The sequence below is a fragment of the Pelodiscus sinensis genome, chromosome 16 (genome assembly GCF_049634645.1).
Source record: "Pelodiscus sinensis isolate JC-2024 chromosome 16, ASM4963464v1, whole genome shotgun sequence".
In the NCBI taxonomy this organism is placed as follows: Eukaryota; Metazoa; Chordata; order Testudines; family Trionychidae; genus Pelodiscus; species Pelodiscus sinensis.
This window is the reverse complement of record NC_134726.1, coordinates 23,661,928-23,680,225: the sequence shown is the minus strand read 5'-3', so window position 1 is coordinate 23,680,225 and position 18,298 is coordinate 23,661,928. Positions and strand designations below refer to the sequence as shown.

The following is an 18,298-nucleotide window of genomic DNA, read 5'->3' as shown; positions in this document are numbered from 1 at the left end:
GTTTGGCAGTGGCTGACAGGGAATGGATTACTTGATGGTTGCTTGTGATGTTCATTCCAAAGCACCTGGCACTGGTCACTGCCATAAGACAGGAGATTGGGCTCAGTATGGCTGACTCAGTATGGCTGTTCTTATGATCTAGGGCCAGATCTGCCCCCCCCCCCCCAAGCCAATGGATACAGCCCATGGATGCAGCAGAAGACCCCAGGCAGGCTCCCTACTTGCCTCACTCCACCTGCATGCTGCTCAGAAAAGTAGCTGCCAGGCCGTTTCTCTTTCACAACTGTGAGCCCAGGGTGGAGGGGGGAAGGCTTCAGATGCCGTCCCTGCCGCAGTACGATCCCATTGGCCAGTTTCTAGTCAGAAATGGGACAATGGGAACTGCCTGTTTGAATAACAGGCAGCCATGAAGCACCATGTCCCCTCCCCCTCCAGCTTGTAGTTATTCCACACATGCACATGGCCCTGCAGCCTGTGCAGGGGTGGGGTAGGCAGGGAAGGCAGGCTGGTTGGCTGGGAAACGTGCTGGGCTGCTAGCCAGGAGTCATCCTGGTAAGTCTCCTGGACAGAGCCTGCCTCTGGCACCCCAGCCTCTTCTTTCCCCAACCCTCTGCCCCCCCCACGCCTGCCTCCTAGTCCACATACCCAAACTCTCTGCCCCTCTCCTGCACCCATATCCCCTCCTAGATCTGGTACTCCAATCTCCTGCCCCAGATCACAATCCCCTCATGCCGTACGTCACAACCCAAACCCCTGCATCCCAATCCCCTGCCCTAGGTCACAACCCAAACCCCTGCACCCCAGTAAAGTGCCCCAGGTCACAACCAACTCCTTCACCCAAACTCCCTCCCAGAACCCTCTCCCCCTCTTGTACCACAGTCTCTTACCCCAAGCTCCCTTCTGCATCCAGCCTCCAACCCAGACCCCACACCTCCTCTATTAATGGCATGGAAGAGTGTGGCCCTCGACCACTTTCCAAATTCTTGGAGTGGCTCTCCCGTCAAAAATTACTGCCCAACCCTGTTCTAGGGGATCACTGCAGCTGTTCTTTTCAGTGCCCCCTCCCAGTAAAGGTCCCCTGAATCTCTACCTCACTCAGCTTCTAGCCTGCTTCCCACTTGCAATTCCCCTGTCTATGGGGACAAAGATAGGGCCCATGAAGCTGCATCCTGTTCCACCATGAGCACCTAAATCCTACTCTTGCCCTCTCTGCAGCAGAACCACAATATTCCTGCTAACATCAGCATGCTATGGCCATGGGTGGAAGGGTTGTGACATATGCTGTACACACATTTCCAAAGGAAAAACCATTAGTCTGTGGTAGGGGAAGGAAGAGCAGTGCTGGAGAAATGGGTGTTTTTATTCCAACATCTTTTTTAAAGTTTCTTTTCTTGTTACAAGATCCCCCCTTTCATTTATTGTGTTTCATTGTACCAAGCCCAGTGCTACCTCACACTGAACCTTAACTGATGCCAAGGCAGCCTTTATTAGCAGAATTCATTTTAAATGCACAGATTACCATTGTCCAATTATACGAAACAGTAGTTCTGTAATCACATCATTTTTGCAATGATCAGAAGTGAATTAACAGTTAACTATTTTCTATTACAATAGCACCCGAAGAGTCCAAATGAGACTAGAACCCCACTGGACTGGCTGCTGTACAAACTCAGCCAGAGAGAAGCTCCTGCCTAGAAGAGCTTACAGTTAATCTACCAGCTCTCTTAATTTTTTGTGTTAAAAGGCACTTTAAAATACATATAGTGCTACAATGATCACATGAATTACTGTGCATTTTAAGTGTATGACTCCCATTTTAGGAACATGACCCAACGCCCACTGATGTGAAGTGGAACCTTTCCGTTTATTTCAATAAGTTTCGGGCATTTAGGGTCTGGGCAAAGGCTATTTTGTTAGGTAATACTCAGGCCTGTTCAATTACATTAATCAAGCTACTCAAAACAGGTTTCTATGGTCATTAAATTGGTTCCTTCTCCAGGGTAGCAGGATATTCAAGGGGGGGAAAAATCCACGTATTTGTGGTTAAAGAAATGAGTCCTGCTATCCATACTTCAGGTCAATTAGATATGTTGGTAGCTGTAGACATTCCCAAGAACTGCACCAGTTAGACTCAATGATGGGCGGACAAAGGGGCAATTGCCTAGAGGCCAGGGCAATTTAGAAGGGGGCTGGGAGCCCCAACCACTGCCAGAAGTGCAGTGGGGCTAAGGCAGGATCCCTTCCTGCCCTGGTTCCACGCCACTTGCAGAAGCAGCCGGCACCTGCCCTCCAAGTGCTGAAGGATAAAGGAATGCATGGAGATGAGAGAATGAGGCCATTGGCTAACTTCAGCTGCCTTGTCTGTAGCTGTGAATTTGTGTGGAGTATTTTTTGAGTTGTTTATCACGTTCATCGTCACCATGTTGCTGTTGGTAGTGCTGGTACAGTTTGGAGCCATTGGCTGTCCCAGTTACTTCAACAGTTGGAAGGTGTCCACTGGACATTTGGAGTATGGTGGAAGTCAGTGATTTGATGTAATTTTTGGCTAGTGTGAGAGTCTCAATTTTGGAAAGTTTATTCTCAGCTCTCACATGAGGGATGACCTCCCTCAAGGCCTGGAATGCATTATTGAGCTTGTGCATTCTTTGCCTCTCCCGTTCGTTGCTTTCCAGTCGCCTCAAGTGTCTGTCTTTGTTTTTCCAAGCATGCTTGGCTTTGACTGTATCCGTCTTATGGCTCTCACTGTTTCCACCATTTTGCCTTTCTTTACATCGCAAACGTTTCACCGGTTCCTCTTTGCTTACAGTAGTCTCCCTGAGAAAGGCTTCTTTGTCAACAGCAAGCCTGTGCTTTGTTCTTTTGCTTTTGGTCTTCATGTTTCAGTGGATGATGGGAAAAATGTCACCCAGCCTGTTCTCCCACAAACATGCTGCAAAAACATAACACCAACATCTTCAGCTGTCATTACATGTCATACTGAACAAATGGAAAGTCACGGTTTTGCTTTGTACCAGTGTCTGCCTGCATAACACCATCAAATTACCAGTTGCATCTTTTATTCATCAGTATACATTGTAGTGGTTGTGAGTATCAGCCCATCTGAGTAGGGGCCCTGGAAGGATCCCATCATGAAGAACTATAATGGCCTGTCCTTCCGTTAGCAGGGAGAGGCCATAAACAGAGACAAACTGAATCAGACACGAGAGAACGAATGTTGCCAGTTGGAGACTGAAACCCAAAGCCAGTATGTCATGAGCAAATATAGTGCAGACTCCCTCCCCTTCCACTCATCCCCTCAATTCCACTAATATGTCTAAATCAAGATGCAATTATACCACCACCACCACCACCACCACCACCTATATTCCGCGGTTAAGGGAATTGTTTCCAGGTTCAGACTTTGGCCTCTCTTCTGCGAATGCCAACAAGCCTGCTAACCCTGGAGCCAAATAAATATTTGCAACAGGACTTTAAGTGGACAGGAATCTTGGTGGCTTTCATTCCAGTTCCATTTTACATATGCCACAGCCCAACCAAAATGACAATAGTGTTGATAACCACAGTGTAAGGCAGGGTGGGCAATAATTTTTGATGGGGGAGGCACTCCCAAGAATTTGGAAAGTGGTCAAGGGCTGAACTCTTCCATATTAACGGAAGAGGTGTAGGGTCTGGGATGGAGGCTGGGTGCAGAAGGGAGCTTGTGGTAAGGGACCTGGGTGCAGGAGAGGGTGTGGGGTCTGGGAGGGAGTTTGGGTGAAGAAGACAGTGTGACCTGGGACAGGGGACTAGGGTACAGGAGTGGGTGTAGAGGTCTGGATTGTGACTTAGGTCAGGAGGGAATTGTGACCTCAGGCAGGGGACTGGAGTGCAGGGGTTTGAGCGGTGACCTAGGGTGTGGTACAGGATCTGGGAAGGGGTATGGGTGCAGGAGGAGGCAGAGGGTTTGGGTTATGTGGAGTGGGGGGGCAGAGGTTTGGGGTGTCAGAGGCAGGCTCTGGCTGGAGACTTACCTACTTGACTCCCAGCCAACAGCCTTCTCAGGAAGACTCCCTGCTTGCTCCACCCCTGCACTGGTTGCGGGGGCCATGTGGTCTTTGAACAGCTATGAGCCTGAGGGCAGGGGGAAAGGTGCTTTGCAAGCTGCCTGTTGACAACAGGCTGCTCTCATTGGCCGGAAACCAGCCAATGGGATTGTGCTGGAGGGGACAGTGTGTGAAGCCTTTGTCCCCTCCCCTGAGGTCTCAGCTGTTCAAAAGACACCCTACAGCAGCTGCTTTTCTTGGGGTCATATGGGGTGTAGGCAGGAAGCCTGTCTGAGGCTCCCCCGCTGCATCCACAGGCTGGAACCGGCATCTTGGTGGACCGTATTTTGCCCAGGCCTGGTGTAAGGCATTAAAAGGCAGATGGATGTTAAAAACATTTGGCCATGTTCTCCTCTTGGCTACCACTGGTTTAAATGAGAGAAGAATTTGGTCTGTCCCGAGCAACTAGAGGCAGAACAATATACATAAAAAGTGCCTTCCGCATCTACTGGCGAGCTAAGTCTGCTCCCTTAAGCAAGAGCTGCCTTGAGGGAAAACAGGAAAGGGATTCAAAGGCTGGACTGAGAGGCAGCATTTCCAGTTTAGTGATCTCACCAATGAAAAAAGGCCGCTGGTGTCTGCAAACCAGAAAGCACGAGAGGAGAATGACTGCCAGTTCAGGCTTTGGTTATAAACTCCCTTTCCTCTCAGCTCCTGGCAGAAGCAGTTTGGAACGAGACCCCTGGATATTCAGCTCCAAATAAGGCAAGTCCAGCCCACTGGCTCTGGCAGAAAACTTGTGGGAGTAGGAGGCCCTGTTTGTGGATGTAACCACACGCTCCTGCTGCAAAGCCAACAAACTGTCGTACACCTTTGCACGCCTTCCTTTCTCTTCCCCCCCATCCCTTACAGTGCTGCTCTCATTTCCTCTCCCAGCTCCACCCTATGCCTCCCCACCTTGTTTTGGGACCATCCAGACGACTTTTAGGTGCTATTAACTCCAATTTTTATTCATTTCTCATTCACAAGCCAATGCCCTCCTACTTGTCATTTGCTTGTAGTCTCACCTTTCAAATGCCTGCTGCCGCCGCTGTGTCCGCAACTAGTAGAAGGCTCAGACTGCTCCTCCTCACTGAGGATCTTCCCTTCTCTCTTCCAGGGACACCACCTTACTCTTTTGGACTGTTTCAGTTAGAAGCTGTTATCTGCACCCACAGTGAGAACTCCTGTATGGTGCAGCAGCAGGCAGCCGTACCTCCTCCTGCACAGATAGCAGCAGTCCAGGAGGACGGCTGGGTTCAGCCTCTCTTTCTTCGCCAGCTAATGGCCGGGGTACTGCAGTTTGGACACACCATATAATAGCAACTTCTCCACCTCCCAAGTTAATAATCTAGTCAGCACTGGCAGCACGACAGATTCTGTTTTTCCTGGGCCATTGGACAGCCCCCTTCCTCCCAAATCAATAAGCCAAAAAGACAGTCATGATGCAGCATGCCCCCCCCTCCATTCTGTGCTGATGTTTGGTATTAATGGGGGGGGGTCCATTTACTCCCCTTAGTGCCAGGCTTAGAAAATAGTTGTGATGATGCACTGACCGCAGGCAAATGCTGTATCCCCTAGCCCACTCCAGAACCCACCCACCCTTAGCCTGTGTTTGCTATCTGGCTACTCCCAGGATGGGCAAAGGCAGGGACGTGACTTGAACCCACCACCCTGCACTCCCCAGGGGAATGCTTTAGCCCCTAGCCCACTCCAGAACCCACCCCACCTTGCTACCTTCAGGGCATCCTAGCCCCAGAGCCTCATGCCCCCTCCTGCGAGGCCAGTAAGAGTGCACCACCGCACTGCACCACCACCACTTGCAGTTGATGTAACACTGAGGATGCAGGGAAAACCAGCCTCACGGCTACTACCCAGGAGCATGCTCAGCTGCTTCCTTTCTCTGCCTTCACAGTGTTCCAGCTGCACTGTGCCCCCCACCCTGGCCATTCTTTGGGTTCTTACCTCATGACAGGAGACTCAAGGTTCCCAACAGAGGGCCTGCCTATGCTCACCTCACAAAGTAGTTGGGTTAGGGGGGGGCCTCCAAGCCCAAGGCTGCCAAGCAAGATTGCATCTCAGGTTTCACCATCAGCCCCACACCGTGACAGAGTCCCGGGCCGGGGGCTGAGGAAAAGAGCTGGGACATACAGGGGAACAGACAGTCATGCTGGCCCCCTGGGCAAGGCTGGGGGGGGGGCAGCGCTGTGCTCCTGGGAGGGGTGGAGTTTTGGGAAGAGGGGCAAAGCCAGAGGCAGCCAGTCCTCAGTGGAGTCTGGACTCAGTAGAACCACCCAGAACCCACCACACGACACTCCAGCAGCAATTTGAAGAGTCACCGTGGCAGCCGGGAGCCCTTTAGAATCTCCCGGCCAGGGTAGCCGGCCCATTGCCCACCTCCTTTCCTCTCCTTCCTCCCCCCCCAACCCCACAGGCCTGGAGGAACAGGCCCGATACTGAGGAAGCAAATAGCCAAAGTCAGGCCAGGAGAAACCGTGGGTGAAACTTCTCTCATTGCAGGGGAGAGGGCAGAAGGGAAACAGGATGGACGGGTGAGAGTAGGCACCACGGAGAGCAGCCAAATGCCTCCTGAAAGCACTGCCCCTGGGAAAGCCACCAGCTGCTCCTTCACAGACCTCTACCCTCCAGGGCCAGTGGTGGCAGCCAGCAGGGGAAAGGGGGGGCAGCCCTGGGGAGCAGAGAGATTTGGCCCATTAAGGAGAGCAGGGAGCAAGGTAGAACCAGTAGCCCCAGGGCAGCAGGGGAAGGCAGGGTACTGTGAAGTGGCTTGGGGGCAGGGGAACAGGGCAGGGAGAGAAGGTTTTAAATGGGGGAGACTGTTGCTTGCAAGTACAGCCACAAGCTCCAGACCAATCTTGTGCCCTCCCAACCCCCCCCCCCCCTTTAGTGTGACTGGACAGACTCAGCGAGGGTGAGCAGCTGTCCCAAGGGACCATCTTGCTACTTGCGCGTGGGGAGGGGGCGCCAAGGCTAGCGAGGGAGCAAGCGGGCAGAGAGAGGACGAAGGCAAAGTCCCAGGGGGCGCGCGCGGTGCAAGCCCCAGGGGCGGGCGGCGGGATCAGCGGGGTGGGAGAGGCCGGCAGCGGGGTCCCGTCCCTAGCCCGCCGCGCGGCCCGCGTACCTGGCAGCCGCGTGGCAGCGGAGCGGGGCCGCTGGCGGCCAGGCAGGTGGCTGGGGCGCGTGTGAGCGGGACACGTCGCTTTAGTGCCGGGGCCAGGCGGGGGCGGAGCCTGGCGCAGCTGGAGCTTCTATGCAAATCGCCGGGGGCGGGGGGCACCGTGGGAGGCTGGCAGCGGGGCTCAGACCAGGGCGCGTCGAGCCCCGCGGCTTGTGATTGTTTCCACGGGGGGGGGGCACCGCGGGCGCTTACGGCGCGGGCTGCGCACAGAAGCCGCATTGTGCGGCGCAGTTTAAGCGTGAGATTCGCTCCCCCCACAAGCCCAGCGCTGACACCCGGCCAATTTTCCATCTGCTTTGCGTTGGGCTCTAAGAACCAGCCAAGAGGGGCAAAGAGCCTGGCCCCAGACAGCGCCTCGCCGAGGCTAGGGTGGGGTTTTTTTTGCAATTCACTTCGTACAAAGACTCCTTATCCCCCAGCGCCAGATATAAGGCAGCGCAACAGCGGCCAGGATCCGGCCGAAAGATTAGCTACAACTGGGAACAGGGGATTTTCCGTAGGGCCCCCCTCCCAAAAGTGCATTAAGCAACGAGATAAGCATTTATGGATGTAGTTGATTCTCACCTTCAGGAGCAGATTATATGAGGGGTTTTTTAACTCCTTGCATCTGTCCTACCATGAGGGGTTGTTTCTGTATTTGTTTTTTAATGAAGGGCACCGTCAAATGCACCTTGCACTTCAATCTTAGGACAGAAGCAGATGGGTTCCAGAAAAGAGGAATGAAATAACGAAGAGGAGAGAGCATGAATGTCTGGGATTTGTTTTTTGCACAGAGGGATACAAGGTTCATTTCTACTATTTCTAGTATGACGCCCTGGTAAGAAGAGTAGTCACATTGGGAGAATGAGACATTGCCACACAGTAATTATTTTAACAGAAATTGTCCACCAGCTGTCCACCACATTTAGCAATAGCTATTCCAGGGCTAACTATGCAAGATATTTTCTGTTTAAAACCGAATTTTCAAACCTGTTCTAAAATCCACAGGCATCACTAAGCTAGCCTAAAATGTGGCATATTGGCACAGAGGCCAGAATGATGTGTATGGTGTAAACTGAGACAAGGAACCAAGCCTTTCACAAATGAGCTCTGACAACTCCCTTATAACTATTTTTTGTAGAGTTAAGCACAAAACAAGGGTTAGCATCACCCTTACTGTCTTCTCTCTGGTTTGAGCTGCTGCAAGCTCTTGTCCAACACCAAGAATGTGGTCCAGCATTTAACAATGTAAAAAATGACCCTTTGCTCTGCAAAACAAGCTAATGGCACTCCTTGAAGCCATGCCAAGAAGGCATAGGCAGAGAATTGGGATTGAGGAGAGGTTAAATCCCTTAATACAGTGAGAAAGGGTAGGGGGAGGCTGTCCGGACAATATTTAGTGCTTTCTTACTGCAGTAGAGCTGTTGCAACTGTCAGCACCCAACTCACACAAGACAGCAGCAGAGCAAGGCCTGCACGAGGGTGTGTGTGTGCAAAAGGCACCCCTCAGTCCTCCAAGTAAGCGTGAGGTTGCCCCAGCCTCCTTCTCCCCCATGCTCCGGCCAGCCAAGGGAAGGCAAGAGCAGTAGGTTGCCCCAGCCTCCCATACCTGTGCTCCAGCCGGCCAGAGGAAGGTTGGGGCTGATTTCCTCTCCCCCAGAAGCAGGGGCAGAGGTAGGGCTGGAATGCACTGCCAAGGCAGGACCACCATCAGCCCCTCCCACAGCTCACCTCACCCACAGAAATTCCTGCTTATAAGCCTGCACTGGAGGGCTGCATTCAAAGGACTATAGCTACTCAACTTTGGAAGCCCTGAGGGCCACAATAATACTCACAGCACATGCGGAGGGCTGTAACTTAAGTGTGGTTGCATATACATGTAAATATATATGCAAATAGCTTCTTTCACACTGACAGGTATGAATACAGAGCACTTCCCAATGCCCTGGCACTCCTCGCACCTCCTCCCTGCACGCTGATGCCCTGTACCCTTCTTTTCCAGCCAGCCCATCCACTTGCGTCTTTCAATGTTCACCCCACCGGGAGGCCTCACTGTTGTGGAGCAAGTTCCCAGTGGAGGCCATGTTCAAAGGATCCCACCCACAGGCTGAATGTTGAGCCCCATGTAAACCCAAACCCAAACCGCACCACGGGCCGCAAAAGGGCCACGTGTTGAGTAGCCCTGGACTACAGTGTCAGTGCAGGATATTATCTAAGGAAGGAATTGAGTGATTGCCATAGTCAGTGTTGACATTCAAAGAACCTGTCCTTCTGAATGAACCTCAGATCAAGCCTATTCCAACTAGTCTTTGAGGGAAGCTAATGAACCAGATCCTCTTTGTAAAAGAGAAAGTGAACTCAAACCACACTCTTCATCTCTGAAAGAGTCTTACATTTATACACAAATATGCACTCACCCAGAGGAGCGGGAAACCAAGATTTTGGTAATCTCTTTATGAAGATGAGCAGCTATTGGTAAAAATAGCCTGACACAAATTATAGCCTGAGTAGTGGGCAAGCATATAGCCATAAACAATCTGCTAAGGGCATCTATCAGGGAGCATGTGTGCGCACAAGGCTGAAATAAAGCCAATATGTCCAATACATTGGGGGAATTTGTTCAAACAGTTAATCTACATGAGAAGACACCAGGAATGGTGCTACCAATGACGTGGCACCAGGCTCTCTTTCAGCATACGTTGTGTGTCAATTCACCAGAGGACAGCATCAGCTTGCAAACTCAATGCTCCAAAATTTCAGAGGTTTTTTATTGTTATTAAAAGACTGCTGCAATTCCATCTGGTGTCACAGACTGAGCTGCTTTTGGATGGGTCAGTATTCTGGGAGACTTTCAGTTCAATATCAAGTGCTGCAAGTGGATCTGGTGATTTAAATAGGCAGAAACTCTTACCTCAAAATCAGTGCTGAAACAATGCTACAACACAATTGTGGCTGGCACTGTGCTGACAGAGCCTTTCACACAGAGCAGAGACAATGAGTTCATGACCACTTGGCAGTAGAGAGGAACAAGCTTGGCAAGCTGATCAGTTGACCAGTCTAACAATCTTAATTGACCTATTAACTACTATTAAATACTGTCCAGTGTTCCAGTAAGAAGTTCCTGATGTAGGCGATGGCCTATCTTTTTGATTGCATCATGGTGCTATTCCATCTTTAAGGATAATTTGTTTTGCATTTTTCTGAATTAGAGTAACTCAGTTAATTTGTTTTTGTAGAATTAGGCATAAAAATTTAAGGCTGAGACCATAAAGTCTTTTTGCTTTTACTGTTCTATTAAGTTGCTGCTTTAAAATATTTGACCACGCAAATATCGTCAAATATCAAAAATGGTCATATACGCAGCCCTAGAACGGGTTGCTAGAGCACTACTGGGACTGCACAGAAGTGGGTTCAATTTTCTGTTCCACTACAAATTGAAAGTGGGCAAGTCTCCCTGTGCTACAATTTACATTTATAAAATGTGGTTAATAGCACTTCCTCATTTCACAGTGGTGATTTAGTTATCAATGCATAAGATTGTGAGGTGATCAGACACAATTGTGATTGGGACCATGAGATACAAGTCATAAAAGTACCATGGGGCCTTTAAGAGATATGGAAAATTTCAGCCTACTTAAAGTTCCTATTGTGGTTTAAGTTGAAATATGATTGTTAAAATGCATTGAAGGAAATTTAATTTGGGAAAAACCTGCAGTTACATACCTTAAAGGCACATACCAAAAAACTAATATATTCCATTGTATAGTATAACAAAAGTTGGTTATTGTTTGAAGGGAAGACTTTAAAAGTTTAAAAAAAAACCTGCTTTAAATACATTATAAGATCATGACCATGAAAAAGGACTGTGAAAACAGAATTGTGTCTTATTTATTGTGCACTTTGTGGTAGTTTTGTCACTTCCTAAATTAAGACTGGAACACAATAGCATTAGTAGCACAGAATATCTAACCCTCAACACAATCTATGTTGCTGTTTACTAAATGTGTTACAAATTCTGAAGTTTTGTTATAAATTTATGCCCAATTTATCCACACTGAAATTCTGTATCAGTTGCATTTTTTAAGTGCAAATGTTATAATGGATTTCTTGTTAGTAGCGATATGTTTAACCTGTTAGCCAATTAAACAGGATTTTTACATCCCTACATGTTAGTAGCTAATTATGTCATCTGTATTAAAATAAATCTATACATCTGTTCAATGTTTTCACAAGTTACTTGCATGGTTTCTTTCCTGTTTTTAACATTCTTCTACTATAGCAAAGTGTGAAGAGTTGCAAACAAAATATTTTGTGCTTATCATGACACATGGAAATCAAAATGCTTTGCAAACATTGAGGGTGTCTAGACTACAGGGTTTTTTTTGAAAAAAGTGGCCTTTTTCGAAAAAACTTCCTGTGTCTAGACTGCTGCCGCTTTCTTTCGAAAGTAAATCGAAAGAATGCGGCAGTATTTTCGACCGCAGAAAACCTCGTTTTATGAGGAATAGCGCCTTTTTTTGAAACTGCTCTTTCGAAAAAAGGCACTATAATGTAAAATGTGCTTTTTCGGAAGTACTGGTTGTAGTCTAGACGCTCTTTTTCAAAAGAGGCTTTTTCAGAAGTATCTTTCGAAAAAGGCTTCCACTATCCTCAGTTTACAGATAGGAAAACTGAGGTGCATAGAATTTTTTGGCCCACATTTTCAGAAGAGGCCTCTAACTTTATATTGCTAACTTAGGACACGTAAGGCCTTGTTTGCAGAACTGATGACCATACCACTTCAATTTCAATCAATAGGAAATGCAAGTGTTCAGCACGAGGAAAGTACAGCAGACTTCCAATAATCTGGCACCTTTGGGACCTAGGTGGTGCCAGATTATCGGATATGCCAGAGTACCGGGAGGTACTATAAGGGGGCATACTCCCAACCCAATCCTCCTCCCCTGCCCCAGAGCCAAACACCTCCCCCTCCCTGCTGTAACCCAGTCCCCCTTCTCCCTCAACCTTATGTCTGGGTCCCAAGGCAGCTGCCTGTGCTCAGCGGCCAGCTGCTAGCAAGTGCAGGCTGGACACTGTGTGTGCTGGGGACCATGAGTGGAATGGTGCGGGGCCACAAACGTGCATGCGGCTCACAGTGGTCCGGCCATAAGAGCAGCTGATTGGAGCACTTCTGGGTTCCAGTTGATGCCGGACTATTGGGAGTGCCGGACAACTGGATCCCGGACAATTGGAGTTTTACTGTAGTAAGTGCCCCTAAGTTGAGCACCTAAAATGGAAAGCACTGAAAAATCAGAGGTCATTCTTAGAAGTGTAGGCTCTTTTTTACTTGCTCCAAAGGCACACAAGAAGTTTGCAGAGAAGCTGGAAATAGAGTCTAAGTCTTGTGACTTCTAAGCATCTACACAAGGACCCACCTTTCTTCTTATTATATGTAATTTTGGTGGTGATGGTAACAACAACTTTAGAAGGCCCAGGCATAAGGAATTGCCTTATAACAAGCATTTTTGAGCGCTTCTTTTAAAATGGGGGAAAAAATAAGTGGTTTTCCATCATCACCACCTAAACCAAGAAAACAAGTGCTCAGAGGTGTATACCAATGCGACTTGCCCAATTAATTGTCTTGTAAAGAGAGAAGAAGCAACCTCTTCACAAGACAGTAAGTATGTCAGTTCTACTGAGGCATTCTTATGCTACAGAGCAGGAATATATTATATGACAATAGCAGGATTTGTTTTGTTTATATACAGACATACACATTCATGTGTAGTCTCTATTAAATCTCACATAATTATTGCAAAACCGACTGTGATGATTTCAAGAAGCTAAACACATTTCACCACATTGTCACTTGAAAGACATTACCACACATTAAATCTATGCTGTACTTTCAACAGTACTTCCCCGTAGAGGTTATGTGTTATGTAATGTGATATTCCAATGATAGAAACACATAATAGCAGAAGAGATAGAGGATGTATTTTAAATCTCTTAACAGACTTCGTTGTGCTGTGTAGGTCGAAGGGGCTCCTAGGGTAGAATAGATGCTGCCTAGTTCCTTTCTTATGAGCACATTAATTTCACTCCAGGTAGTCTCATGATTTCACTGAAACAAAGAGCCCAACACATCCCAGAAATTAATTGAGCAAAAAATAAATGAACACAGACACAAAGGTTATAAATATATAACCGTATTTTATTTTTGAATATTAAATAGTGTTTTTAAATTACAAGCAATTTATTGAATCACACTATGCATGATAATCCATATACAGTAGAAATATTACAATTTAAAAATGTACACAATTGCAAGATGAATTGACCTGAAATTTCATTAACTATGATGTATTGCCAAAAACCTCATACCTGTATTAAATTACAATAGGAAAACCTCATATCTATGATTTTGTTACATTGCTCCTCATTTACAAATAGAATTAAACATTGTATATACACATCAGTACCATTTATCATTAAGTTACAGCTACGACTGTGCAAGTTCAAACAATTTCATAAACAACTAATAATTTTAAGTCATTCAAGTTTATCTGAAAAACAGGCTGCTGGTATCACAAATACTTATTTTCAATATATTTATATGCTCTTTTACTCTAGATTTTTTCATATCAAAGACTTGAGAACCAAAACTTATTAATATTTAAGGATATTTTTGTATGACTTAAAGCTGATGTATTTTTGTACACTCCATTCTTATTTTAAGGCTATTTCTTATAAGGCTAATATACTTTGATTCCACCTTTCACTAAATCCACCAAATAGCCATGTCACTAACATCTGACTTACCACTGAAACTTTAGCGTAGTGCTTAAAAGATAAAAACACAAGTATTTCCCTACCAATCAGCCCCTCATGAAAAACGATTCAATACTAAATATTAACATACTACTTAAAATACTGATAAAAGAAAGAGGCTTAATGGCTTTCATTAGTGCATCACCAAGAATATGAAAAAAAGTGTTTAACCTGTCCATTTCCATGGAAATGGCAGTTGACATGTACAACATATTGCTAAAGATGAGGGACTAGGGAAGGAACAGGTGTTTCAAATTTAAAACAAAACAAAAACCAGATTTCGCGCTTTACTGGCCTCTCACTGCACGACCGAGTGAAACTTAATCATCGAATCATTTTAAAATCACTTTATCAGCTTCCATTTTAGGCTGTAAATGGGATTTTTTGTAAGATATTTAAGTAGCCAAATTAAGCTAATGCCTTTTAACATCTAAATAAATTATCAAGATCTTCTAACACAGAAGAAACTAAAATGGAATCAACCCTCATCATAAACCATTAAAAAAACAGCTGCAAGTATTTCTAAAATTGAAATCTCTTGGGTTATTAGTGCAAGAGTTTACAGAATTTAACATTTGGCCCCTTCGTCAAATCACCTCAACTTGATTACATTTCAGCTACTCCTCAAATCTGCCTTCCTTGCATAATTCATTGGTAGTAGATGGTTACTTCTTGGACACTGCTAATAATTTGTAATACAATTTAACATATACTTCCAAAAACGAATTACATTTTAGAGAGTTGGATTAATGAAATTAATATCCACTGATATTAAGGAAGTGTGGCAATTCAGATATAACAATGATTTTTTTTTGGTAATATGGCTAAAAAGCACATTACTGTATAGCATCCTACACACACATCCTATTTTGAGAAAAAAGTGTCCTTTTGGCAAGTCATTAGCAAACAGTCCCTTTGGACACAGGAGTAAACTTTCATAATAATTTAAGGTTTTAAGACATAGTTCTCTTAGTAAAGAGAATGGGAGTCACAAATGACTAATGCCTCCTCAACTGAGGAAAACCCTGATGTGTTCACTACAAGGTTAAATACTGCTCAGCTACACAAGATCTGTTCCATAATCTGAATTTCTGAAGTTACAACAGGAACAAAAGTGAAGCTACATCTCAACATCCCATTCAGACTATATTACCTTTTATTTAACTTCAGAAATTAAAGTTCAACATCAAGAAATTCAGATTTAAGGCTGAAACCCTGTGATACCATACATGTTCCAGCACATACTGGGTAGACAATTCCACACTTTTAGGAGCAAGTAGTTTCAGTCTTAATTTTGAATTTCCCTGCTTTTTTATTTATGGTAATATAAAAGTGTTACAGAAAAATACAAGGACTGATGAGGACTTTATCTGGTGAGTGTGTTTAAGGAATTTAAAAAAAAAATCTGTTTTACAGATCTAATAGGCTATAATGCTGCTTAGGGTGCCAAAGCCTATAGTTTATATTCTAATATGTATAAAGAGCATATGAGATGATTTAAGTCTAATAAATATGTACTTCCAGTAAATAGTGTAAAATTCTATTAAAAGTTTTTGCTGTGCATATGCAACAGCAAATTTCATGATGTTACACTGAAATACAACTCTCCCAGTGACACTCAGGTTCCCTCTGGACCTGAGCTCCTCAGATGGACAACTCAGTGCCTCAGTAATACACAGGTAACTTTAAAGCATTTTATTTCTAGAACTGATCTCTTTTCCTTGAGGGGTATGAAAGCCATTCCAGCTGCAAGGGCCAAATAAATGTTTTTTAAAAATGGATATTCTATTTTTTTGTATTCCTATCACTTAAAACCAATGTCCTATTTTAAACCAAACTGTGCATTAAATAAAACAGTAACATCAAACTGAGCTCAACAGTGAAAGTATACAGTTCTATGTGCTGCAGGTGGTTACAATTCTTAGCTTTTTGTACCTAGACCTTTTCAGCAGAAAGACTAGCCTTGTACTAAAGAAGAGTTTAAAAAAATATTCACACTACTAATCTGCAGATCAAAGGATTCACCACAAAGCTTCAAATGACAACTCAGCTTTTTCCAACCTGGCCCAATGTTTGCAGCTGCATTATACACATCATAGATGAAAGAATTGCTGCCCAACTGTACTTAGAAAGACAGTGAGGGTACTTGTTAGACAACTTATTTAAAAGATTAATTAAACTAGATGGATTTATGACCGAGAGAAAACTATGTTCACCTCATTAAGCTATCCATATTACATCTGAGTCAGTGCACATTTCAACCACACCAGGGAGCTCTGCTTATATTTTAATATAGGCCTGGGTGACAATGTATGAATGCCAATTTTCCGCTGGTTTTGAAGCAAGACTGTTAGCATTCTTAATTCCTCAATTGTTAATTCTAATACTCAATTGTTTTTGCATTAATTGAGATAGGAACATCTACAGGCTTCTGAATGGGAAGGAGGCCCAATCCATAGACAAAAGAAAATAATTTGGACTTCAGAATTCACAGGATGAACAAGTGAGCAACCAGGTAGGCCTGGTGGGTCCATTTTTATTAAAGTTAATGATTCTACAAGATACCCAGTTTCAATGCACACTTTCAAGGCTAAAACCTCCCTCCCTTCCAAAACTAGGCAGTTTTAATGGAATATAGAAAGGCCATTAAATAGACTACATAGGAAGATGCTACTATAATTTAAACCAATATAATCACTTTCAGGAGTGAAAATAAAATATTCACTTAATCCAAAATGGATCCCAAAGATATTTCAGACATCCCTCCCCAAATTTCCTATGAAAGACAGGCACTCTCATAATTTGTAGTCAGCTACTACTTTAAATGGAACTGCATGCAGGATTCCAGGAATTCTCACACAACACTCAGAAATTATGTATGTTTTACAAGTGCAGTGCATAGCAAAGACTACAACAGTACAAACTGAACTGGTTAACTGGGCTAATTCAATTGGTCTTAATTTCCTTGAAAAAATTAAGATTTTGATTCTGTACAATGTTGGGGAATATGGGAAGAAAAATCCATAGTGCAATTGCAGTAAGCAAAATAACATGTAATAAGTGATATCTTTCAGAATAAATATGGCTCACTACGGATCAACTATCATTCATACAGTTTCAACAACACAGCCACCTGTTGCACAGAACAATTATACACAATTCTACAACATGTGTTATGTTCCAATAGATAACAAACTACATGAAAAAATATAAAAAGACTATGATACAATTCCATACATAAACCAGAATGTAGTGTAACTGCTTTACATGTTTGTTACAAATAATTATCTGAATATTTCAAGTACTTGAAAAAGAGCGGCAGATTCAATGAAAAGCAAATTGCATTGATTTAAAAACAATACATTACAAAGTTAAATACACATTCAAATTAATATCCTGATTTATCATTGCTTTTCAGTGTTTATTTTAAGTCTTCAAATTTCTTGATTACCTGTATTTTACTCCAGCAGATCCACATAGGTTTTTGAGTTTATCAAACGTTAGTCAAGAATGCGGTATGTACCACATATGTAATTCCAGTGAGAAAAAACTAACTCATACTAATCTTTTTCTCCATCTTCACTACTACCTATTAGGGAAAGTCAGAAGACAAAGGTAAGATACTTGCAAATTTTCTTTATTATTTAAAAATATATTAAGAATTTACTGTGTAAGTCTTCCCTTAAGTCTTTGCTACACTTTTCCTAGAATGTAACATTCTGGTTTCGGCTACCCTAATGTTGAACATATGGAACCCACAGACAGAAGGACATCTGCTTATCATACAGTTCTATGTCACTATTTAGGTCACCTGAGAAAGTGATATAAGACCTCTAAAACAACATCTCTTATCAAGAAGTTATTAAGCAGCAATGCAAATAAAACTAACATTTTTATAAAAAACAAGAGCCAGAGAACTTCAAAGTCTAATCCTATTTATTTTTAATCTCTTGGTAAATTATATTTATAATGATACTTTAAATTATTTTCAAGTCTATCCCTATTTTTATTCTATCATTTTTTTCCTGAGGCATTTTATTACTTAAATGTACAGAGGAGCACTTTAATAGAGGCAAGAATATAAAGGAAATAATTCAGTAAAGACATCAGTACCTAAACATTACCGTACACGGGCCTATTGCTAAACCCTCAAACTTTAAAGAACCCACAAACCTTAGCAGAATATCAGGGACATACTTCCTACAAGCAACTAGATAGTAAAACAAATTCAGACTACTAATTCAGCTCT

At 44.2% G+C, this 18,298-nt stretch overlaps 2 protein-coding genes across 8 annotated transcripts in view; both read right to left on the bottom strand.

Moving 5' to 3' along the window:
• Window positions 1–1,466: 1,466 nt before the first annotated feature.
• BHLHA15 (basic helix-loop-helix family member a15) lies at window positions 1,467–7,408 on the bottom strand. Of its 5 annotated transcripts, none has more exons than XM_075899515.1 (3): window positions 7,204–7,408; window positions 6,027–6,201; window positions 1,467–2,929 (listed from the first exon to the last, which is right to left on the bottom strand). In XM_075899515.1, the coding sequence occupies exon 3, from the start codon at window positions 2,874–2,876 to the stop codon at window positions 2,349–2,351; it is 528 nt and encodes a 175-aa protein (XP_075755630.1). In that variant the 5' UTR covers window positions 2,877–2,929; window positions 6,027–6,201; window positions 7,204–7,408; the 3' UTR covers window positions 1,467–2,348. The 5 variants fall into 5 exon arrangements, with proteins under 5 accessions (XP_075755630.1, XP_075755629.1, XP_075755628.1 ...); XM_075899514.1 differs by having other exon boundaries at window positions 6,077–6,201; XM_075899513.1 differs by lacking the exon at window positions 6,027–6,201.
• Window positions 7,409–13,411: 6,003 nt separating this feature from the next.
• LMTK2 (lemur tyrosine kinase 2) overlaps window positions 13,412–18,298 on the bottom strand; it is an 84,183-nt gene continuing 79,296 nt past the window's right edge. For all 3 annotated transcript variants that reach the window (XM_075899511.1, XM_075899512.1, XM_025178561.2), the window contains exon 14: window positions 13,412–17,638. In XM_075899511.1, coding sequence (XP_075755626.1) covers window positions 17,610–17,638 — 29 coding nt within the window. In that variant the 3' untranslated portion in view covers window positions 13,412–17,609. The remainder of the gene's footprint in view (window positions 17,639–18,298) is intronic.

Bases quoted from the DNA above. Each gene is read 5' to 3' on its own strand.
- BHLHA15 (XM_075899515.1), bottom strand. From the start codon at position 2,876: ATGAAGACCAAAAGCAAAAGAACAAAGCACAGGCTTGCTGTTGACAAA.